At 40.2% G+C, this 25324-nt stretch overlaps 1 protein-coding gene across 1 annotated transcript in view; it reads left to right on the forward strand.

Moving 5' to 3' along the window:
• The window catches only part of SYNE2 (spectrin repeat containing nuclear envelope protein 2), a 248849-nt gene that overhangs the window by 219100 nt on the left and 4425 nt on the right, over positions 1–25324 (forward strand). Inside the window, exons 96-111 of the mRNA XM_072116513.1 lie at positions 3231–3386; positions 5308–5466; positions 6616–6782; positions 13621–13783; positions 15519–15706; positions 15942–16092; positions 17099–17281; positions 17513–17650; positions 17906–18100; positions 18191–18470; positions 18584–18652; positions 19356–19498; positions 19586–19706; positions 21686–21897; positions 22459–22662; positions 24020–24148. Of these exons, the coding sequence (XP_071972614.1) occupies positions 3231–3386; positions 5308–5466; positions 6616–6782; positions 13621–13783; positions 15519–15706; positions 15942–16092; positions 17099–17281; positions 17513–17650; positions 17906–18100; positions 18191–18470; positions 18584–18652; positions 19356–19498; positions 19586–19706; positions 21686–21897; positions 22459–22662; positions 24020–24148 (2658 nt within the window). The remainder of the gene's footprint in view (positions 1–3230; positions 3387–5307; positions 5467–6615; positions 6783–13620; positions 13784–15518; positions 15707–15941; positions 16093–17098; positions 17282–17512; positions 17651–17905; positions 18101–18190; positions 18471–18583; positions 18653–19355; positions 19499–19585; positions 19707–21685; positions 21898–22458; positions 22663–24019; positions 24149–25324) is intronic.

The raw sequence follows: 25324 nt of genomic DNA on the forward strand, positions 1-25324 counted from the left end.
TGCCACTTCGGCCTTTGCTATGGATATGTGCGCCACTAAGCGCAGAACACAGCGGTCGCAAGTCTCACTACAAATTGCTCAGAATTGGCAAGTACATGCACTGCAGAAACTACAGCCACCAGCAGATCAACCAGAAATCAAATATATAGAACGCTACTGTAGGCTTCAAGAAGCTGTTTGTATTCTCCTATGGCTATTTTCTAGCCAAGTATCAAAGGAAGCACACTACTATGCCAGATGAGATGACACTGAGTTATTGCCTAATAGAAATCCAACCCCTACTGAATTTTCCCACTTCGGCCTTTGCTATGGATATGTGCGCCACTAAGCGCAGAACACAGCGGTCGCAAGTCTCACTACAAATTGCTCAGAATTGGCAAGTACATGCACTGCAGAAACTACAGCCACCAGCAGATCAACCAGAAATCAAATATATAGAACGCTACTGTAGGCTTCAAGAAGCTGTTTGTATTCTCCTATGGCTATTTTCTAGCCAAGTATCAAAGGAAGCACACTACTATGCCAGATGAGATGACACTGAGTTATTGCCTAATAGAAATCCAACCCCTACTGAATTTTCCCACTTCGGCCTTTGCTATGGATATGTGCGCCACTAAGCGCAGAACACAGCGGTCGCAAGTCTCACTACAAATTGCTCAGAATTGGCAAGTACATGCACTGCAGAAACTACAGCCACCAGCAGATCAACCAGAAATCAAATATATAGAACGCTACTGTAGGCTTCAAGAAGCTGTTTGTATTCTCCTATGGCTATTTTCTAGCCAAGTATCAAAGGAAGCACACTACTATGCCAGATGAGATGACACTGAGTTATTGCCTAATAGAAATCCAACCCCTACTGAATTTTCCCACTTCGGCCTTTGCTATGGATATGTGCGCCACTAAGCGCAGAACACAGCGGTCGCAAGTCTCACTACAAATTGCTCAGAATTGGCAAGTACATGCACTGCAGAAACTACAGCCACCAGCAGATCAACCAGAAATCAAATATATAGAACGCTACTGTAGGCTTCAAGAAGCTGTTTGTATTCTCCTATGGCTATTTTCTAGCCAAGTATCAAAGGAAGCACACTACTATGCCAGATGAGATGACACTGAGTTATTGCCTAATAGAAATCCAACCCCTACTGAATTTTCCCACTTCGGTCTTTGCTATGGATATGTGTGCCACTAAGAGCTAAACACAACGGTAGCAAGTCCCCCTGCTAATTCCTCACAAAATGGTAATAGATGCAAATTAAAATAAAAAAAGTAGAACGTTATTGTAGCCCTAAGAAGGGCTGTTGGGTTCTTTGAGAATCACTCCTGCCTAACAGTAAGCTAATAGAACACCCTAACGCTTTCCCTGACCAGCAGCAGCTCTCTCCCTAGCGGCATCCAGAGACAGAATGATCCGAGCAGCGCGGCCAGCGGCTAGTCTATCCCAGGGTCACCTGATCTGGCCAGCCAACCACTGCTATCGACGTGTAAGGGTACCACGTCATGCTGGGTGGAGTGCAGAGTCTCCTGGCTTGTGATTGGCTCTGTTTCTGGCCGCCAAAAAGCAAAACGGCGGGAGCTGCCATTTTCTCGAGCGGGCGAAGTATTCGTCCGAGTAACGAGCAGTTTCGAGTACCCTAATGCTCGACCGAGCATCAAGCTCGGACGAGCATGTTCGCTCATCTCTAATGATAATGCATATGTCTTCCTTTAGAGCCCTGTCCTTCCACTCTGTCCAGCAGTACATGGTGACTCCAGCTATAGAGCTAGGATTATTATATCTATAACATTCTTTTCTGTGTATTGCAGGCTGTGGATGTGTATAGGAACCTTTGGCTCTTTTTGGTATTTGTATAGGCTCTTTTGGGTACATTACATAAATGATAAATGATTTTTTTTTTTGCTATACACACATTTTTTCATCCCATGCCCATTTCCTTGCTCTATATATGCCTTTGTATACATATGCCAGTATTTGACTATAGGACAGGGGTCTGAACAGGGCTCTAAAGGAAGATAAGAGCATTATCAGGTATCACTGTCTCTCCTGTGTTGTTTTGCTATAGGGTCACAGCGTTGCTGTTTTCCCCTTTTTAAGTGTTATTATATTGTTTTGTCTGATCAGTTGTTATATATATATATATGCATTTTGTTAATAAAGATTATATTCATTTTGCTACCTGACACATGATTTTGTATAAGACTTTGTATGTAGGTGTTTTTCATGGGTGTAGCGCTTTACATTTATCATTTTGCCCCCCCTTTGTTTAATATGCAAATACAATATGGTTTTCAAGAATGCAAAAACGCTATGAAAAAATGCAGCAACAAACGCCAACCGTGTGTCACGGGCCTAACACCTTCCAAAACATTGACCAAATTTATGGCTTCTACACCATGTTTTGTCACTTTTCTGACTCTTCCCACAAAGGGGGGCGTAGCCTTGACAAAGTTTGTGTGATCTCCAGAAAAGGGGGCATGGACAGGACGGGAAATAGTCAGTGCGCCAAAAAATAAGAAGGGTGCGCCTCATTGTGGCAAACAGTCAGATGGACAATTAAGAATCAGTTGCAGAAAAAGACTAGCGATCTCCAGTTCTACACTGTCAGAGCCAGCGACACTTAATGAGTGATCTGTAAAAATTGGATTTGTCTAGTACATGCTCTCCTTCTTAACGGATAGGTTGCACCGTCTGTTATAATTTCGCCGTGGACACTGATATTGCATGAGGTGCAGCCAAGTGCCATCCATAAAAAAAAAAAAAAGATGCGCCTCTGATTTTCACTGCTGTGTGAATCTGCCCTAACACAGAGTTTATTTCCTAAGATAAATGCAAAAAAAGTTGTATTTTTTCCCCTGGATTGAGATATACAGTGAAACAATTAATTCTGACCAAGGCCTAACATCACTAAAGAGTAAGCAGTGTTATGAGGAAGTAGTATCCCTGCTGCTCTTCCTTCCCAGCCTGTTCCTTACATAGTTCCCAAGTCTCCTCTGACTTAACACCTTCAGTGCCAGATATAGTCAGCTCAGCAGCCTGTTGCAGTTGGCCTTGGATAGAAGTGCAGGCTACAGGGGAGGCTTAGCATTGTCCCACAGTTACTGTGCATGTATAAACACCCAGCCCCCTTCCTATCCTCCCCTCCCCCCACTGACCAATCACAAGATTAAACAGGTTTGCAAAAAGCCAGAGCTGAGCTGTGTGGCTTGTCCCTTGTGTATCAATGCAGGAGCTAGAGGAAGCCCTGGATGAGTGGGGAGATAGTTTAAAAGATCTGGATGACATGAAGTCAGAGTTATCCCAGTACATCATAGCGGAGGATGGAATTATACTCAATAACCAAGTGGAAGCTTTACACCGGCAATGGGAAGAGCTGTGCCTAAGGGTAAGTCACTGAGTAGCTGTGCCTAAGGGTAAGTCACTGAGTAGCTGTGCCTAAGGGTAAGTCACAGAGTAGCTGTGTTTGTTTTGGTTCCACTGTTTGGCTTGGAGTTTCTATAACACAGTGTGAACTATAACAAATTGTATTACTGTCTCTCTGTGTGTACGAGAGTCCAGGGTTATGTGTGAAATTGTTGGTGTGCACAACTGGATAGATAAACAGCGCTGGATTGTAGTAATACTTAATAATACTTTGATACCCTGTAATTCATGTGGATGACATATTTAGCTCTGCTACGTCTGTATGACATGGTAGCTTTGCCATTGCTTATCTTAATATGCGCTACTGTTATAGCAACAGTCAGTTGGGGTTTTTTTTTTCCCTTTTGTTATAGATGTAATTGTGTTTTTTAATATAACCTATAAATAGTCTGTATTCTTGGTCTGAAGACAATGGATCCCTACTTTGTTATTGCGGCCCATGTGTCATCAGTATGTAATCCTTTGCTTAGCTTTATATCTGCAAACATGGCTTGTGTCATTCAATTTTTGTGAATCTGGCAAAATTACGGAAGGCTGGTAAATGTCACTAGCTTGTTCCAACTTCTTGAAGTATGAAATGATTGTGTAACTTGTAAACTGATCCACAAATATGGACAGCACAATTTTTTTTTTTTTTTTTACAGTCTCTACACACATCTGTTAAAAACACATTCATGTGGATCCACGAAGATTCAAGTTTGGGGTTATTCACATAATACAAAATGATAATGATTGGCCGCAGTGATGACACTGTGTCAATGTGTCGCCACCGGAAGAAGTACAGGCAGTGAGCACAAGGCAGCATGAATCTATCCTAAATTATCCCAATAAATTGATGACAGATTCTAAAATATTAGGTCTGATTTCTATGTCCACAGTGTAGTAACTTGAGGGTGTGCAGCCAGTGGCACTTCAGCCCAAATGGAGTATTCATTTTGTCTCTGACAATCTCAAGAATAGCACTTATTAACACACATACACACACACACACACACTTCAAGCGGCACAACAATCGGAGGAGCAAAGAACAACCTGTTTTATGGGGGCACACTGAAAGGCTCTGGGCGTTAGGTCCCCCACAAATAAAATCCAAGAAAAAATAGCACACCGGGGTTACTGTGCTAAACTTTGTAAAGGAATGGGTCAGACCCCACCAAGAAACTGGCTGATCAGTTTTTCTTTTTAAGGGTGCTGTCACATGTGGCGCTTGCTAGAAACGCAATGCAAGTGCACTGGGGTGGGTGCTTGTTACCAATTGCATGCTTTTGCGTGTAAACACCTATGTAATTGGGCCGAGGCCCACCCTACTGTTGCGTTTCTAGACGCAATGCAAGTGCTGAGTGTGACCTTACCCTAAATAGGCAGGAATCAGTGAGTGCTGCTGTTTAAAGGTATTTTATGCTGGACCACGAATAAGACTTGGATATCACAATTTTGACGTTTGAGTGTCTACAGCTGTCACCTGTTTGAATAACTGTAGAGCCATAGCCTCCAGTAAAAAATATTTTTGTACAGTATATCTTGCCAATTTTGGTAGGTTTGGGGTTCGAGTATTTGAACATGGTCCATTTTACCAGTGTGATTGGTTCTGTATGTCTATGGCCTTTGTGTCTTGACCAAGTCTACAAGATTTATTATTACAAGTGTCATGGCTTGTCTGTGCCTTATTACCGTCAACTCTCTGCTGTATGTGCTGTGTAGTCCAGGCCAAGAAGGGATCATCCTTCCAATTAAGTAATAAATGTCACAGACCGACTAAATGGTTCGATTAATCTATTATCTCCTGTGGTAGTTACAAGTTTCCTGCTATACAACACAGGTTTTTCTGGTTGTTTTACCTATTTGGTGTAATTTCACTAAGGATGCTTACCTCTCCAATACAGGTATCTATGAGGAAACAGGAGATTGAGGACCGTCTCAATGCCTGGAATGTCTTCAATGAAAAGAATAAGGAGCTATGTGACTGGCTGACACAGATGGAGAGCAAAGTACTGCAGACTGGGGATGTCAATATCGAGGAAATGATCGAGAAGCTGCAGAAGGTACAAGGAGAATAGATGGACACCAAGCAGATCTTTATTGTCTTGAATAATTTACATTGCATGAGCGTCGCCATCTTTGTTTTGATTGTTGCTCCCCATGATATTATCGGGGAGCGACGATCTGTTGACATGACAGATGAGGCTGCCTTGTTTTAGGTGATCTATTACAATATGCGATACACATTGTAATAGATGATATGGAAAATCCACACATATGTCTATTCTGTAGTATGGCAGTATATGGTAGGATCAATCTGATAACTTGGGGTTAAAGTACCCTAGGGGGTCTGAAAATAGTAGAAAATAAAACCTCAACGTTCCCTAGAACTGATCTTAACAAGTAAAATCATAAAGATGTTCCACAATTGCAGAAATATAGAGTTATAAAAGTTTTATGCTAATTACGGCTACGTCGGCCGAGCGCCTCAGGGAGCCTCGTACTTTAATTTATGCACTAGTGTTCCTGACCATCACTTGCTCTATGTGCTGTGAGATCATGATGATAAATTGTGCAATATACATTATACAATAATAGGAAAAAAAGCTGTTTTGTCTTCTTTTTTTTTTCTGTGCTCCGTCAGTGAGCAGTGTTTCTTAAATCTTTGATTTGCAAAGCGCTACGGAATTTTGATGGCGCTATGTAAACAAAGACCCCCACAGATCACGAGAACATGGAGTCCTTTAACGTTTTTCTAACATTGACAATGTTTGACTTGATGATGAACTATGTAAGGAGATTAGACTATTAAGTGACTGTAAGGAGTTAAGTCATTAGATACTTTATCAGCTTCTTCTTGGTGCACATTTGTTTCCCACTTTCTGTCTGCGTTTAGCAGTACTCAATATAAAAGCTGACAAACATAAAGCTACTTGTATTCTCTGGACAATTGATATATGCAATTTGATTAAAAGTTTAATTTTTATTAAAATATAACAATAAATGTTTAGAGTAGGTTGTGTATAGATCAGTAATGTCTTAGTCTCAGATGTCTCAGTGTTGGCATATAGATAACGGGAACTATTCCAAGTACAGTGTTATGTAGATATACAATATTCTGGGAACTAAACTTGAGCATTTGGATTGAATTCTTTGTATAAGATTATAGTATTATTGCGCTGTTATAATTTTTATTTGCTTTTGTATTGTAGGACTGCATGGAAGAGATTAACCTCTTCAGCGAGAATAAAGTTCACTTGAAGCAAATCGGAGACCAACTCATCAATGCCACCAACCAGGCTCGCTCTAAAGAAATAGAGAACAAACTGAATAAAGTTAATGATCGCTGGAAGCACTTATTTGATGTTATCAGCTCACGGTAAGTGAAGTCTCCTGTCCCCACCTGGAATATTATATGTAAAATATATATTTTTAGATTGGTTTATATATGTAGTAGGCCTGGTGATGCTTTCTGGACCTATATGCACTATTATTTCTAGAAATTTTGTTTATAAGGTAGAATATGTTCAAATGGTTCTGTAATTGTATACTGAGACCACCATACAGTCTGTGCTCAACTATTGTGTACATAAGGTCACATACAGGATTTTTTTTTACTAATACCCTGGTTAGAAAACTACTACTTTTTCTTTTCTGGACCCAGGTTATTGTTATGTTAATATGGCACCTGCTGCCACTTGGAAATGAAGCTAAAGTTTGTATCAAGGCAAGAACAACTTTTGTTGGCTGCAGCTGCTCCAACTGCTGTGTGATAATGTGGTCACTGTAATAGAATAGGTCTCTGGTGATTGATTCATACACATGTAGCAGAGTGGAGTCAGGATTTTGTCATAATCTAAGGTTGCATGGTTATCAGGTAGTGTGTTGTATCTTACATTGCATCCTCCATTTTTGTCTTGTGTCAGTGCTCTGGTATATGGCTGGTAAATGTATTTGCAGCCGGTTAGTATTCATTATACTGCATTACATTCATAAAGAAGCGCTCAATGATAATGACTGGTACGGCCAAGCTGGCAGGCTCCTTAGTCAGACTAAGGGCTTAGACAGTGATGTGATTCAGTGTGTGACATCAGGCTCGGCTTGGCCATATGGCAGCGTTACAAGCGGCACCCTCATCGCGTGTGGAAGAGCTTGTGCCATTCAGAAAAGAAGTGTCAGGTCTGATTACTGGCGGGAACTTGATGTAACACAAAAGGGAAGGGGGTGGGGGATATCGGGCCATGCACAATGCTCAGGTCACACATCTGTGGGGGGTTTTGTTTTGTTTGTTTTGTCTCAACCCAGTAGTAAGTGGTAACACATGAAGGATGTCCTCCATCAAAAGTGCATTGTCAAATCTACACGCTTTGGGGGAGGGGGGGGGGGGAAATTGTACCCTCCCTATGCAGCGCCACCAGAAGAAAATTAAAGTGGCATACAATTTTCTGATACACAATAACACTTCCACTACAGTAAGTAGAACAAATTGGCTAAAAAAGCCAGCTCATCCAACCTTTAGATCACTCTAGGCTGTACACCTCCCAGATGTCTCCTGGTGCGTGGAAAAATCTCCATCCATAGCCATCTGGTACATGTAGAAAACAAAGTTCGGACCGGCACAACACGAAGAAAGCCCACGGATGTACTTTTGCCAAAAAGATGCTTTCTTTATTGAATAAAGCACAACTGCTTCAAGGAGTACTGTAGATCAATTAATGATCTTTATAATAAGTGCTCAATATTAAAAAAACAAAAATGGGATACCCCTTTAAGAATGTGGCCCATGTAATGGATTTCAGCATATTAAATTGTAGGTGATTTTGTTTTAGCGAGTGATGACTCTTTAAAGGGGCTACTTTCAGCAAATAATTGATATGATTTGTGAAAGGAAAAGCTTTATAGAGTTTTCCAGTGTACTTTCTGTATCAATCCCTTACTGTTTTCTAGATCTCTGCTTGCTGTCCCTCTATAGAAAGCTTCTATGTTTACTTCCAGTGGACAGAAATAAGACCATGGTCACACAGGTGCATGAGCCGTTACTATCACAGAAGAAATCCGAGCTCAGTGATACTAACAGCTTGCGCAGCAAACATAGAATCTTTCAATAGAAGGAGAGCAAGCAGAGCTCTAGAAAAGGTCGAGAAACAGGCAGAAATTCTATTGGAAACTTGTATAAATTTTACATACACACACAAACCATTTGGTTAGTTTTGGTAGATGAATTCCCTTTAAAACGGGTTGTCCACTTTTAGCACTTTGTTTTGTCAGGCTATGCCACACGTCACCCATACCTTTGTTTTTATTGACCAATTGCTCCTTCTATGCCAAACTTATTTCGTTTTAGAAATATGTAAATTAGGCCAAAGAGTTTTGACAGAGCACCACAGGTCTCCATATCTTGCTGGCCCAGGAGTGATGTAGCTGAAGGGCAACAGGTGGTGGTAAAGTAAAGGAGCGTTGTTAATGCTGTAGAGGCGGAGCCTTAAAGTGCTCTGATAATGCCCGGCCCCCAGAGCCTTTCAGCCTAATTTGCTTATTTCTGCACACAATCTGCAAAGTGTGCAGATGGCCTCAGTCTGCTCTTTTCCGAATTATTATTTTATTTATTTATTTATTTATTTTAAACTACTTCAGAGCTGCTGAATCCACTGGGTAACTGCAGGAGGTGTGCAGCTGTTATAACTCTCTGCATTTCTAAAGGTGAAGGCCACATTCACCATGAAAGGACTTTCTAAGAATGGAGACTCTTCCTGCACAGTGCATATGAACCTAGTAGTAAATGCTACTGTACAATACTGTGGATTAGTCACAGGCAAGTCCAAGATGTCTAATCTGTTGCATGTATGTTGTATACATATTTTTTTATTTGTTAACAGAAATTTTATCCTAGTGTAGTATTTCTATTGCCAGCCTCTGAGCTTGACTCCTCCTTGGTAAAAAATTACAGTTTTCAGCCCATTTTTACATGACTTTGGAGGAAACTTTTTTATATAAATGCAGACAAGATTTTAAAGAAAAAAGGAATTCTTTGTTTGGGTCAATTTAATAGGTCGGATTTTATGGACTGATGTCTCTTTCTAACCTTATTAACTATGATACTATGATATCCTACCTGAAGAGGCTAGGACGGTATTTAAATGTGGTAACATACGATGGCAGTATCCCTTTAAAGGCTACTCTGAAATTATCAGTGAAAATTCTGCTAATTTATTACATTTCAGTACATGTGAATAGTTTTTTCAGCTCCAACCCCCAAAAATTACTTGCTACAGTTTTTCTTCTTTTAATCCACCCTTATATTGTAGTTGTTTGGGATTTTACAGTGTTGACATTTCCATAGAATACTATATATGCCTCTAATGAAATTATGAGCAAGTTATGGGACCATAGGAATAGATGTTCCCTACAATATGAACCTATAATAACTAGAGTTGCACTGATACCAGAATTTGGAATTCTGTTGTGATACTTAGTATCATTTTGGTCCAAGTGTTGTCATACTACACTATGTCATGAAAAAAAAAAACGTTTTGGGTATCTGGACACACATTGGTAACAGGCTGTTGGATTCCCAAATGAACACTGATATGTCCTCCCCTAAGTGAGGACCCTGTCCTACAGGCAAAGATGGGATCTGCTCCACAATACCGTAAGTTTCAATATTTATCTCCATCGGAGAGGTTTGCAAAGTATTGATTGGGTGGGCGCCGTGCCAGGTAAATGGTATGTTATATACACACACAGGAATTAATCTATAAGCATGCAGACACCTCTTGTGTATACGTAGACGCGCTTCAAGTTTGTATACAGTCCATCATAAGTTTCAAGACCTGATGTCCTAGAAGCTCATATGGATGTGCTGGTGTGCACATGCATGGTCATGAAGGTTTCCTATTCATTATGGATTTTTGTCTTCTTCTTGGGCAGGTTTTGCTGTGTGCTGGTAAGGTGTTTCATCTCTTGGCCCAGCGGAGATGCCCAGGGCTGGCATTCTGTTCACTGGAAGTGCTAAGCATTCATTCTTTATCCACTCCAGTGATTTGACCCACTGCCCATGGATTTGGTCCAGTTAGGATTAGGACCGCAAAGCTTTATTAGGATCAGAGCCAGGTGCCATTTCTCCAGAAAACCGTCAACAGATGTGAGCTGGCAGGCATTTGTCACATCGGGTAGAGAGTAATATGTGCTACACCCATGCCCTCAGATAAAACATCCCAAAAATGGACCCTGGTGCATTTGATGCCATCTATTCATCCCACAAAATCTGTGAAATGTGGTGATATGACCCCAATGTCTATGCAGTTGGGTGACTTACAGACTACATATTGGACTTTGTGGACACAGTAACAGCCTTAATTAAAATATTTGCTATATGAAATCTTAAGAAAATCACAATATTTTAAGTTTGTATCCAGTTTCTCTACATTTAAATTTTTTTTTTTTCCTATGGGCATAACAATATTTAGTATTTTCTACGTAATACCCTTCATATTGTAGGCTATGTAGCAAGAGATGGCACAGCCGTTTGTACCATAGAGAGGCTTCTTTTATATAAAGCTGTAAATAAATAGGCCATGGTATAGGGAGGGGTTTCCTCTGGCTTGGGGGCTGCTCCGGTAGTGGTGATGCTTTACTCCTGAGGATACATAGTAAGGAATTCTGACAGTAAGTACAGCATTATGTTTCCTGATGTAGCGTCCCTCCCCATCAGCACATACACTTTGATCAGCCCTCTTTAGGGGGGGATGGGTTACCGTCAATGCCTGTATGTGCTGTGTGCAGACCTATGAATGAATGAATGGCTGTCAGACAACATGCAGGTGCTGCAGCCTGTAATTCCTTGCACTGTCTTGGCCATGTCTGATATGGGGGCTGCTCAGATCATACCTGGGGGAATGGACACTGAAGAGGCATACACAGGATCCACTATAGTCTTGTGTTTTCCAGGGATGTAATTCCTTTCTACATTTATGGTAAGGCATCTCCATATGTTTATCATTAACCTCTGTATACAGGTCTCTGGCACACAGACGGAGCTCTGCAGCACAGCGCTGGGCCCCTTTGTTCTATTAAAATGAGCCTATTCCTAATGGCCATATTCGTGATTTGCACTTGAAATGCATTTCCATATCTGTTGGCTCGTTGCATGACTGCATTGCAGGCCCCTGTATGTGAGCACATGTCTGGATACATGCTTCTTCTTCCCGCTGGATTTCTATGGCGCTGACAAAACTAAGTTAATTGTCTTATACCCGGGCTCTATTAGGTTAATATTGCTTTCCATTATCATACTGTGAGGTTAATATGTTACAGTCTGGTTATTATCTTCAGTATTGGCTGCATGGGGCCGGTCAGTGATCCTGAAAGGTGTTTTCCTGGAACTGTGTACCTAGATGTAAAGTTTATCAGGTGTCTCTTACTATTTAGGAGAGAACTTTCTTTTTTTTTTTCTTCTTCTTCTTTTGTTTCCATAAATAATGCCTCTTTCAATATAGTATTTTCCATTTTGAAGTGAATAGTTTCACTGTAATACCAGACACCGCCAGAAGACCAACTTGGCGCTGTGTCTATGGAATAAAATCCGAATACAGTTACCCCTCTAATGCTACCCTGACTATAGATGGGACACCTGTCACAATTATATTCCATCTTCATTGCACTGTATTTTGACCCTAAAGTGGTTTCTGAAAAAACCTGGCTTACTATGCCACCCCCCTCTTAGAGCAGCATATTGCAGCTACAGGTGCGCCTCTTAGCTAGTAGGAGCACTGAAAGATTGACAGATTCTGATACATCTTCCAACCAATCAGACATCATCTTTAATTTTTTTTAAACTGAAGCCAAAAAATAAAAGCTAAGCTTTTACTGCCTTGCACAAACCATTTCTCATTAAAGTATCAAATAAGCCAATGCTATGGGAATATTGCATGTGAACACAGCTGTATAATATCAGAAAACATCATTACCCTTTAAATAATATAGTGATCTTAAGCTGTGTCATTATCCACCTTAACCCTTCTTTACCCTTACTACATGTGATCATATATTGGTAACATATGCCAGCTGTTGACTGGTGATCTGAATGTCTGTCCACCAACCCTAAGCATGGGATCAGCCACGCTTGCATAGTCTACTTCCCTACAAAATTAATCATAATAATAATCCTATATAGCACCATAGTATTCTTTAGCGCTTCACAAATCAAGGGGGGCATGTACAAGTAAAATACTATATTATAGAGTACAAACAGTCGAATAGAACAATAGGAGTGAGGGCCCTGCTCACAAGAGCTTACAGTCTATGAGGATGAGGGGGTGACACAAGAGGTATAAGAGCTTGTATAATGGTCCAGCCATTCTTTATAAGGGAACAGAAAAAAGGTAATTTAATAAATAAAAATGCTGCTGCTTGAGCCAGTCATCAGTCGCAATCTTATATACGAGGTCCAAAGTCAATGGTTTCAGAGAAGCCTGGAGCTTGGTATCTGGTGATTGCTGGATAACAGACTGGAGGAGGACACAAGATGAGTTTGTAAAGAGAGCAAGTATGATGGGCTTGTCTAAATAAATAGATCTTAAGAGCATGTTTGGAGGTTGGGTACAAGTCTGATAGTCCAGGGAAGGGCATTTCACAAAATATGTGCAGCTCGGGAGAAGTCCTGGCGATGTGAGTAAGAGGTTTGAATTAAGGTAGAGAATAATCTAGATTCTAGGTCAATGGCTGATCGAAGAGCAGGGGCTGATTTAATTGACCGAGAAGAGAGGTAGGGAAGAGAGGGGGTGCAGCATTATGTAGAGCTCTGTGGATGAGGGTGATTGGTCTTCTGCCCCTTCCTGCCTTCACAAAGTTTAAACATCCACTAATACATACACACATACATACCTATACATTGGTCAGAAAAATGAGTTTCTATCTGGTTGCTACGGATGAAGGGTCTGTAACTTCCTTTGCACCAGTCACGTTAAATCTCTTGGATTGGGATTTACGTTGTGTATTTTTGTACTTGCATTCAATCCTTTTTGAGAGTAGACGAGAATTGCAAATAGAACTGTCATTTCTTATTGGATCACTGATGACCAGTGGTTAACCTCAAGACTAACTCATTATGGGCTCAACCGAGTGTGAAATCTCTTCTAGTTGTTTATAGACTGATGCTATCCTGCAACACTAAAAGGAGGAAATAGTTTTGTGATGTTTACTTTCTTTCCGTTCCACAGTGTAAAGAATTTGAAGGAAACCCTTGTAACCATCCAACAGTTGTACAAAAACATGAGCAACCTGCGCACTTGGCTGGCTCGCATTGAGTCTGAATTATCCAAGCCTGTTATCTACAGTATCTGCGACGATCAAGAGATCAACAAAAAACTGGAAGAACAAAGAGTGAGTTTAGGCTCCACTGTGCCACAAAAAATATTAGTGTTGCACAAAAATGTAACATTTTTTTCCAATATTGAAGTTTTTTCACCAACATTAAGAAAAAAAACATTGAGTTTTATGTAAAACTAGTTAAATAAAAAAAATATATATATATAATTTTCTCTCTGGAGGTCTTTTCAGTGGTTCACTCCAATTTCCAGTACAAGTGATGACTATTGAATATCATTCTGTTGCGCTAAAATGTAGCTTCTTGAGGCAATAATTAGGGTCAGACGGTAGGTGTTCTCCTTAAGGAGAGATTGCCAAATTAAGGCCACCTTAAAGGCGTGTGGAGACTTAAAGCCATAGATGCTCCACTAGGGAATTCTGGGAAGTATGCAAAAACATTTTCCAAGGTGTTAAATGGAAAACAATGCCTACTTTTGCTACCTTGACAGACAGCCTCCTTCTCACCAAGTATGACCTACAAGAAGTCTAAAGATATAGTGTGGGATTAAGCCAAACCAGTATGTCTATTCCAGAAGGAAAATGCTTTGTAAAGCCATGAAATAAGACTTATCGTGACAGTCAGACTGAGGGGTTTTTTGGCCCAATCAAAGACAATTAATGTGTCGGGCACATCCTCCAAAGCTTGGATTTCCATGTCAAAAGAAGGTCTTAATTTAGCCAGATTGAATATGATTCTGTTTTGATATTATTGTGTATCTTGTGATAATAGATAATTGCATTTTACCCTATTAAACTACTATCCCCTCAGGGTATGAAATGTCCTTTTCACGTAAAAGAAGAAATTCTAGAAATTTCACCGGTTTAGAGAAAATCTTCTCCAAAGTCATAATGAAAATGAGCAAAGAGCCATTTCTAGCCTGAGATCAGGCAAAAGGGGAGGGTCACTTTAGGCACTTTGGTTCCAAAGTACATAGTGATTTTGGTGTCATATTAAAGTTATGGATTTAATCTTTAGGATGCATCAGGCTTGTGGTTCTGGGAGATACAGATATGGGAACTGAATTTTTATCTGTAGCTTGCATTTCCAACTATGTTTTTAACAACTTTTGATCTCCTGGTTTCGTATCTAACAGAACGACAAGCCTGTCACACCCCAGGCTCTAAACTTAAAAATATATTTATATATATATATATATATAGGTACATTCATACAAAAAATATGGTGGAAAGTTTAACCGGGTTAAATCAAATCAAAAGACAAGGACACTGTCTGTGTCTGGAGAAAATGAGGTTTAATCGGCAGAAGCGGCAGGCTTTTTTTTTTTTCTAACTGAAGAACTGTGAAATGGCCTGCCTCAGGCGCTGGCCACAGCAGGGACAGAAGAGAGCTTCAAGAAGGGCCTAGATGTGTTTTTACATCTAAATAACATTGACGGTTATGTTCTATAGAACTGTTTCGCTTAAATCTCCCCAATCCCTTCCCTTCTTTGGTTGAACTTGATGTAACTCCTCTCATCTTTTATCATGATTTAAGAGGAGATATTATATAGGTAATATGTGTGAGATTTCCCACAAAGGAGAATTCTATAACATATATTTCATTCCCTACCTCAGGATGCTAGTAGTTTAAGAGAGTCCCTTACAAAAAGGAAAATAATTATAAGAACCCAAACCTTGAAGTTATGGCAGTTTACACCCTCAAGTAGTTCCATAAGTCTTACACATGGTGTTCTTTTGTGTGATTATTGGGAATACTGTCATTGATGAGCCTCATGTTTTAAACTTGCAGGACTTGCAGAAAGACATTGAGGGCCATGGCCCCGGGGTAGCATCTGTGTTAAAAATCTGTGAGCGCCTACTGCACGACACAGATGCATGTGCCAATGAGACTGAATGTGATTCCATCCAGCAGACCACAAGGAGTCTTGATAAGCGATGGAGGAACATTTGTTCTATGTCAATGGAGAGGCGTATGCGGTAAGAACTGACTTCTTTAATTTATTTTGTCTTTACTAAGGGGAGATGTTGATTGTATTTCCACACATAAGACTGTGCCAGTATCTCTGGTTGGCATCTTGATCTTTACCAAGCTTCCATGATATTTAAAGGGAAGATAACTGCAATGTTACGTTGAGCATAGCTCTACATAGCATAGCAGTTAGTTTGGGTCCCTTTAATACAAATTTGTGATTGTACACGTTTTTTTTGGTAGGATCGAGGAAACCTGTCGTCTATGGCAGAAATTCCTAGAAGACTATTCCCGATTTGATGAGTGGCTTAAAGAAGCTGAAGCAATGGCCGCTTCCCCAGATTCTTCTGATGTGTTGTATACAAAAGCCAAAGAAGAACAGAAGAAGTTTGAGGTACGTGTTGGTCTTGGGATACTTTAAGTTAGTGGGTTTTTTTTCTCTACCACCAGTAATAACACCTGCATTTTCTTACCTGACGCAATATTATTTGAGTGATTTTAATTTCCATATGTTTCATACAATGGAATCTGCATTGTACTTTATTTTTATTTCCTCAGAAGTTGCATTTGTTTGTAAGAAACTTTTGGGACTAAGGTCTTAATGTATTACCGTAAAAAATGTGCTGAAAAACCTCACCTCGGCTTATACACGAGTCAATGAAAAAAAATAAACTTAATACTCGCCCTCCGTCGTCCCCTATGTTCCTCGCGGCTCCCAATCCACGTCGTGGCTCCCGGCGATCTTCTATCTTCTCTTTGCAATAGCTGGCAGAGTCGCGTCCATACGATCTGCTAGCCGGCGCACAGTATGATGCGGCGGTGTTGCCGCTGATGACAAACATCAGGCTGCGACGGAGGGTGAGTATTAAGTTTATTTGTTTTATCTATTTGGCAAACTTCGGGGGGCTGGCCGTATACTACATTGGGGGCTGGCTGGCCGTATACTACATTGGGGGCTGGCTGGCCGTATACTACATTGGGGGCTGGCTGGCCGTATACTACATTGGGGGCTGGCTGGCCGTATACTACATTGGGGGCTGGCTGGCCGTATACTACATTGGGGGCTGGCTGGCCGTATACTACATGGGGGCTGGCTGGCTGTATACAACTGACCAATGCATTTCCTACCCTCGGCTTATACTCGAGTCAATAGGTTTTCACCGTTTTGGTGGTAAAATTAGGGGTCTCGGCTTATACTTGGGTCGGCGTATATACGGTAATTTCATTTTGCCAAATTAATTGAAATTTCAGAAGATGCTTAGGAATAAGAGATGAAGGCTACATCAGCTAAAATATGGTCTTGTAATGGTCAGATGAACACATACCTCTCATAAACGCATACAACACCTTATTGTGATAATCTGAAAAGTTACAGTATATTTTGACCTCAATAATTTTAGGCGTTCCAGAGGCAGATCCATGAGCGTCTTACCCATCTAGAGCTGATCAACAAGCAGTACAGGCGGCTTGCTAGAGAGAACCGCACAGATGCAGCCAGCAGACTGAAACAGATGGTACATGAAGGAAATCAGAGGTGGGATCAACTTCAGAAGAGGGTGTCTTCAATTCTCCGGAGGCTTAAGGTAAGATGCAGCATTATAGTCCTTGTAATGCCCTTTTTAGTTGGGTAAGAACGGAGCCTTTTGTCTGGCATCCGATAGATACTCGGTACTAAAAAAGAGTAACTTACTTCATTGCCATCTCTTCTTAAGATATATCCATAACAAGTAGCTGTCATGTCTTAGTATGTGGAATCTCCTTTGTATTGCTATATAGCATTTTTCACTAAATGTTTGTTTTTGGGTTTTATTAAGCACTTTACTAGCCAAAGAGAAGACTTCGAGGGGACGAGAGATTGCATCCTGGTATGGCTCACAGAGATGGACTTGCAGCTCACTAATGTGGAACACTTCTCAGAGAGCGACATCGAAGAGAAAATGCAACAGTTAGTGGTAAGTATTGCACATCCTTTTTCAGGGTTGTTGATCATCATTTTTTAGCAACATGTTTTGGATACTTCCAGATATATATATATATATATATATAATTACACTTTTTGATGGACACTTTGCAAGTTGTCCACCAATTCTTTCAACACCCAAGCACGTTCCATAATCAAACTCTTGGGGTATATATATAATTTATTATTATTTTAATGACCTCTGTACATTTTAGACTTCATTGTGGCATCTATTTCCAACGTTTAGGGTTTCAAACAAGAAATAACGCTAAACACCAATAAAATCGATCAGCTCATTGTTTTTGGAGAACAATTGATACAAAAAAGTGAAGCTATGGATGCTGTGGTTATTGAGGACGAACTGGAGGAGATTCACAGATATTGCCAAGAAGTTTTTGGACGCGTTTATCGATTCCATGAAAGACTGACGTCAAGGAATTTGGTAACTGCAATGTGTCAATCGCTGTCTTGAGTTTCAAGTTTATGATCTTCATATTGATGTAAGTAATAAAACTTTTTATCCCATTATCAGAATTTAGAGGAAGATAGAGAAACATCTGAGAATGATACAGATGGGGAAGATTCTAGAGAGATCCAGAACTCATCATGGCACTCAACAATACCAGAGGTTGACACATCTCACCAATCTCTCTGCCACTTAATGCCCCCAACTCTCCCACATGAGAGATCTGGTCGAGAAACTCCTGTCAGTGTTGACTCCATCCCTCTGGAATGGGATCCAACTGTAGATGTTGGAGGATCTTCCATGCATGAGAATGAGGAGGAAGGAACCTACTACAACCCCTTATCTGGTAAATTAATTCTGTGTGTTGCTGCTTTAAATCTGAACATTTTCCCGCTTTTTCTCCAGTTCCACCCGAAATACTTGTCTTGTGAGGAAACAAATGACATTATTTTCTTTCAGATGTAGAAATTGCTGAAAGCCCTGAAGCCTATGTCATAATGACAACAAAAACTGTCCAGGCGTCTTCTGGTAGGCCCCTGCCCAATGCATGTGTCTCATACTGGCACCATTGCTGTGATGCACGCTTCATCCATGTTCCCTCATTTGCGCCGTTCCTCTTTTGCTCTGTGTGCGCACCATATTTCCCAAACCATGGCCATCTCATTGTGGTTGCACACTTCTACGACGTCCAAGATGAGTTTCATTCAATGAATGGGATGCTTGGCCCGTGTGCTTGGGATATATGGGAAATCAGGAAAAAAAATTGTTCTCTTCTAGCTGTTCTTTGCTAAGAGGAGGTTTTTCCCCTTTGAACCAATGACCATACACAATGGAACACCATTTGTGTATATAGACTTGTTGATTGCGAAGTTCTGCATTATATACTTTTTCCCATCTGTATGAAATTATACTACTTTGCTTTAAAATACTATATCAACTTAGTTTTTTGCATGGGCTTTTCACAGTGTTACCTTTTCTTGCTAAGCCAATCCCTGTACTTGTTCATTATCAATACTACTGGTCTAACATATTCACATATCAGCTTTATCTGAATATCATATAACGTTCATTTTTGACATTTTTATATGTTTTATTCTGTATAGGCGTTATTGAATGCTATTGCTGGGGAGGTTTAGGTGGTGCCTAGAAGAAGTCATTCATTCTTTCCACCATGGCACCTCCACAACCATTTGTTCTGTATATCTTCAAACATTTTGTGTGGTTTTTACAGGAAAATCGGACTTGGAGACTCCATCATGGCATTCTCCAGACAAACGTGTGTCCACTGTGAAAATGGAGTTCAAAGATGATAGAAAGGTGAAGGGACTTCTGACTGCCTCTCCTGGAACCAGCACTTTGATGGACCAGTCTTCTGTAAGTCCTAAAGTTCATTCATATTTGGTAATATTGTACTCTTGGAAATTGTCAGATCCGCAATATAATATATCATTATCTCTATAGAGCATTCAGGGAACTATTTCAAGGTCTACTAGAGAGATCGAGTCCAAAACGTCCAACTCCAGCAATGAAGAACTTGACGTCAAAGGACTTCAAGGAATGGAAAGACCTGAAAAGCACTCGGGTGAGTAACATAGCTTGCAGAAAATGTGAACATACATTCTTAAAGGGATTAATGGCTGTACCTTAGTTCCACTGCAGCCATGTAAAGGCCCAAAGGATACCTCTTGTGTAAAATATAGGCCATTTACATCTCAAAATAGGAAAACCTTTACATACGGTAGGCATCCAGCTCACTTGGAGTTACACCCTCGTATCCACAGGTGCACTTATAAGTCCCAAAGCAAGGTAACATTTGGCAAAAGTCCACCAATGCCAGCTTTACCATGGTATGGTGTTCTTCATGGGTGATAACAGAAGAATAAAATACAGCTTAAAAGACCGATGTGTTTCGGCAGAGTAGACTTAGTCCTGGTCTAGTTTTATGTCTCCAATTAACCAGTCTGGTGTGCAAGAATGGTCCAAAACAATCACAAAAATCCAAATGAATAAATGCAAATTTCATTGGTACACAGATTGATAACACATTAAAATGCCCACACAAAACTGGTGTATTAATGGGGAGTGGTTACAATATTACCACAATACTCTTCCCCACCCCCCACAAGACCAGGACTTTTCACCTATTCTGCTGAAACATGTTGGACCCTTAAGCTGTATTTTATTCATCTTTTGTTACCCATGAAGAATAAATAAAGGATTTTTAATTCACCCATTCCATGGTCGTGCTGGAGTTTGCTGACTCTTGCTTAAAATAGGAAAGGGTTCTTTGATAGGTAAACTGTAACTTTAACTGTAAAGGGGACCTTTCATCACCTCCAAGTGCAGCAGCTAATATCATTTATTGGCACCAATAAATTTAATTTTTTGTTTCTTGTCCCAATCATTCCAGTGCCCTCATTTCTGTTGCAGTGCCCAGCATGTTCATTTGGCTCTCAAAGAGTTGGAGGCGGGGAAATGTCCACTTTTACTCACTACTACAAGCTATTCATTTTCTTAATCAACCCGCCGGTACCAGAGATTTTTCTGGAGTTTTTATTGCACGGCTCACTTCGTAGGGAATAAGCATATAAATATCAGCTGCCCCATGATGATACAGATTGCCTTTTTTTTTTTTTTTTTTCATACAGAATATGAAAACTGAATAAAGTTTACCATACACCTGAGACACCTGAAGGCTAAACTCACATCTGGGCAAATGGCTACATCTACCTTGTCTCTTAAAGACATGACATGCACACTCCACCCAAACTGATTTACATAGAAATCCATAAATAAGCCCCAGATAAACTCTTCTTCCAAAAACCATTTTTTTTTGAATGGACAACACTCATTTGCATTAAATGCAATACATTTTAATGACTCAATGCCAATGGCCAATGGCCAATACTTTAATGAACTGTGTGACCAATTCATTAGAGAGTAGAGCAGTTCCTAGTTGGAACCGTTTCTCACAGTTCACTCACAGTTTGAGTGTCAGCGAAAAACGAATACCAGATTGATCGGCTGTGAAATACTGAAAATATTGTCCATAATTCTTGGACAATTTTGCCTGTGTAGCCAGCCTAAGTTGGACATGTTTAATCCCTCATTCCCATGACACCTGCCAACTGGGGAGAGTTCCTCTACACTGAAGTCTGTGGGTTTTGCTAAACTTCAAAATTTAGGAAAACAAACTTAAGATGATGACTGGCTGCAGCAGGAGCTTCTCACTCTTTACTGCTATCATTCTTTTCTGGATTTAGTCCTTCAAGTATTTCCTTCTGGAATTGTGCAGCCAATTTGTTTTTTTTTTGTTTGTTTTTTTAGACAAAGCTTAAACAGAGATATTTGTTGCAAAGTGAAAAATATCTTAAGGATTTGTAATTCTCAAACTGCATTAACATTCTGTGTTTTATGTCCTCTGATTACTCCAGCGTAATCCACTCGTTAACAATTATGTAACGTGTCGGCAAAACCTACCGTATATTGCAGGGCGCCTTGTCCTGCGTTACTACTAGACTTGCAAGGTAAACTTGTGTGCTGTCTTTGTTCTCACTTTAGGTGTCATTGAGCGTTGGGAGATTTTTCAGGCGCAAACTTTGAATGATGAACTGAGCAAAAAGCAAAGTTTCCAGCAGTGGCAACATCTCCTAGCTGATTTGGATAGTATAACACTCTGGTTGGATACTACTGAAGTAGAACTTGAACAAGCTAAAAAGATGAAACCGTCGTCAACTATCCAAGAACTGGAACAAAAAGTCGAGCTGCTTAAGGTGTGTAGACCTCTCTGCATAGAATGCAGACATCCCACATTTGACTTTCTTCTGGCAATCCCTCTCTGCTCTTTCCCTGGAATGCAAGTCGATGAGACTTTAATAACATATTCAGAAAATGACAAAACAGTCGCACCCCTATGTCTAACAGTGGTCTGAAAATGTTGGCTAGCATATAGCATCCTACATGATTCAGCAAAATACTAAAAGATTTTTAAAATATGGCGGCTTTCCCTGAAAAATAGTGCTGCACCTATCCATTGGATGTGTCTGGTATTGCCATTGGAAGTATCTATTGACATCAGATATGGTATTTTTGGAAAAGAAAACCCATATTTTTCTAATCCTGGACAATCCCTTCAATCACTGTACCACAGTGGAGACTAGGGTAGCTTTCTTGACCCTGTATCGCGGATGTTCTCTAGCTAAGGATAGAAAGAAAATGAGAAATGCTGTTAATATCATAGGTTCCATATTGTTATCTATATCTTGATGTACCCTTGCCTGTCATTTATGGCTACAATTGGCACCTTTTCTGAATTTTTTTTTTTTTTTTTTTAGGGCATCTTAAAAGAATTTGATGATTATAAAGGTTGTGTTATATCTGCAAATCTGAAAAGTAAAGAGTTCCAGTCGGAGGAGAATGATGCAGAATATAGGGATGTCCTGAATAGACTTCACTTGGTGAATTTGCGCTGGGAGCGCGCTTGTAACGACCTGGATAGTTGGAGAGAGACATTACAAGGGGACCTGCTGCATTGTGAGGTGAGCTAAATTCTCTTTCTCTTAACTTTTTGGTTGTGTATAGTCATGTACTACGATAAATCGGTTCTGGCAAAAAGTTGTGTGACGTAAACCATTCCACCATTAAGTGGCAAAGAAATTAATTTGTAAGGATTCTGACTAGAGATGAGCGAACATGCTCGTCCGAGCTTGATGCTCGGTCGAGCATTAGGGTACTCGAGACGGCTCGTTGCTCGGACGAGTATTTCCCCTGCTCGAGATCGAGCATTTAATTAAAAAAAACACAGTGAAGAACAATGAAGAATAGAATAAAAACAGTGAACACAGGATCATTTAAGATAAAAACACAGTGCAGAACACAGTGCAGAATAGATTACAGATGTTCGGCACATCTGCTTACTTGTCGGGAGATACGCGCGGAACGGCGCGAACAAAATAGCATGTGAAGAACAATATATATGTGTGAAGAACACATTGCAGATGTATTTAAACATCTGCAATGTGTTCTTCACACACATATATATTGTTCTTCACATGCTATTTTGTTCGCGCCGTTCCGCGTATCTCCCGACAAGTAAGCAGATGTGCCGAACATCTGTAATCTATTCTGCACTGTGTTCTGCACTGTGTTTTTATCTTAAATGATCCTGTGTTCACTGTGTTCACTGTGTTCACTGTTTTTATTCTATTCTTCACTGTTCTTTACATCTGCTAACTTGTCGGGAGATAATATACGCGCGGAACAGTGAAGAATAGATCGCAGATGTTTGCAAATTATCAGAAGACATTATTTTTCAATTAAATAACACATTTTATTCCTGAACCATGGTCCCTTTGAAAAATGCTCGGGTCTCCCATTGACTTCAATGGGGCTCGTTACTCGAAACGAGCACTCGAGCATCTGGAAATGTTCGGCTCGAGTAACGAGCACCCGAGCATTTTAGTGCTCGCTCATCTCTAATTCTGACCATAACAAGAGCCAATTCGCGATGTGGCAAGATTTGCAATATTCAATTTTCATTTAGATTCCGCATTTGTTTTACTTTTATGGTGATGCTGTACAGTTGACATTGACATTTTGTCAAGAGCTATTCCCATGAGTATGAAGTATTTTTATACTTGAAGCAAAAGGAATCTGCTAGGTAACCAGTGACCAGCATTTTCACCACTAAACCATCAAAATCCGGCATAACCCAGGGGCACTTACTCATAGATCCGGGCAATGTGACTATGGTAATCTTAAGTGGCCTCCTTCCTTCTAAAGTGAACTTTTAAAATTATGCTAATGAGCCACAGATCTTATTATGTGGATCCAAACACACGTGTTGTGGTTAATACAATTTACCCTTTATTGCGTACATTAAATATCATTTTATAGGAATTCCAAGAGAGGACTGATAAGTTGTTGTGGTGGTTGACTGATGCTGAAGAACGTAGACTCAAATACCGTGTGATGGATATCAACGGAAACCCACATGACCTGCGAGAAAGCCAGAAAAACCTCCTGGTAAGATTCCTTATATATAAACCCAAACGCCCAAGTTTTCCGCCCATTAAGGTATTTCTGAACTCTGTAAGTTTTGTGTTTGACTCTCCAGGAGACCAGGACTGGGGAGATGAATGTGCCAACCCCATTACTAGATGACACATGAGAAGATTAAGTCTCTAATAAGCTTTGTAATCGTATAAGAGTAATAAGTGTCAGGTCGTGCTAGAATAGATGTAATCTCTTACGTGCGCTGTAATCTTACAGACTGCTCAGCATATACATAATGACACGTCACAGAAGGCAGTGTAGACATGATGTGACTTCAGCTAAGTCATTTCTGCTTAAAGTGGATGGGGGGCACCCACAACTGTTGTTTCTGCCTACTGAGAGGAGGTCTTGATTTGGTCTGTTAACTTGGGGTACATGTATAATACAGAATCTTTTAGACTCTGTGATGCAACACTTGTAAGCTGGTTTAGGCACACACACCATTGAAGAAACCGCTGAGGAAGAACCTGTGCCTGTTGTGTCTGGAATATGGACCATGCTACTCTACAATGGCATACTGTGTACAGGAAGTCCCCTACTTAAGGACACCCGACTTACAGACGCCCCCTAGTTACAGACTGACCTCTCTGGCCACTGTGACCTCTGGTGAAGCTCTCTGGGTGCTTTACTTTAGTCCCAAGCTGCAATAATCAGCTGTACGGTGTTAGTAATGAAGATTTATTGATAATCCTTGGTCCCATTACAGCAAAAAATTTTGAAACTCCAATTGTCACTGGGGCAAAAAAATTTGTCTGGAGCAACCATTCTAAAATATACAGTTTCAACTTGCATACAAATTAAACTTAAGAGCAAACCTGTGGAACTTGTATTTAACCTGGGTACTGACTGTACTAGTAATAAGCAAGTGGCTATGGTAGTTACAAGGTATATGTTCTTTGTAACAGATTTAAGCCACATGCGTACATAATACATTTCAATTGCATATGTCTTGACCACATGTCAAATGATCCAAGCATTAGGCAGTGATTGGAACCATAATATGGCACCGTGGGTACGGAAAGTATTTAGAACCCTTTACATTTTTCACTTGTTCTTTCATTGCAGCCAATGGTTAAGACTCTTTTTTTTTTTTTTTTTTTTTCTTTTTGTGCTCATTAATTTATACTCTGCATCCAAGAGAGAAAA

The sequence above is a fragment of the Engystomops pustulosus genome, chromosome 7 (assembly GCF_040894005.1).
Source record: "Engystomops pustulosus chromosome 7, aEngPut4.maternal, whole genome shotgun sequence".
Classification (NCBI taxonomy): Eukaryota; Metazoa; Chordata; class Amphibia; order Anura; family Leptodactylidae; genus Engystomops; species Engystomops pustulosus.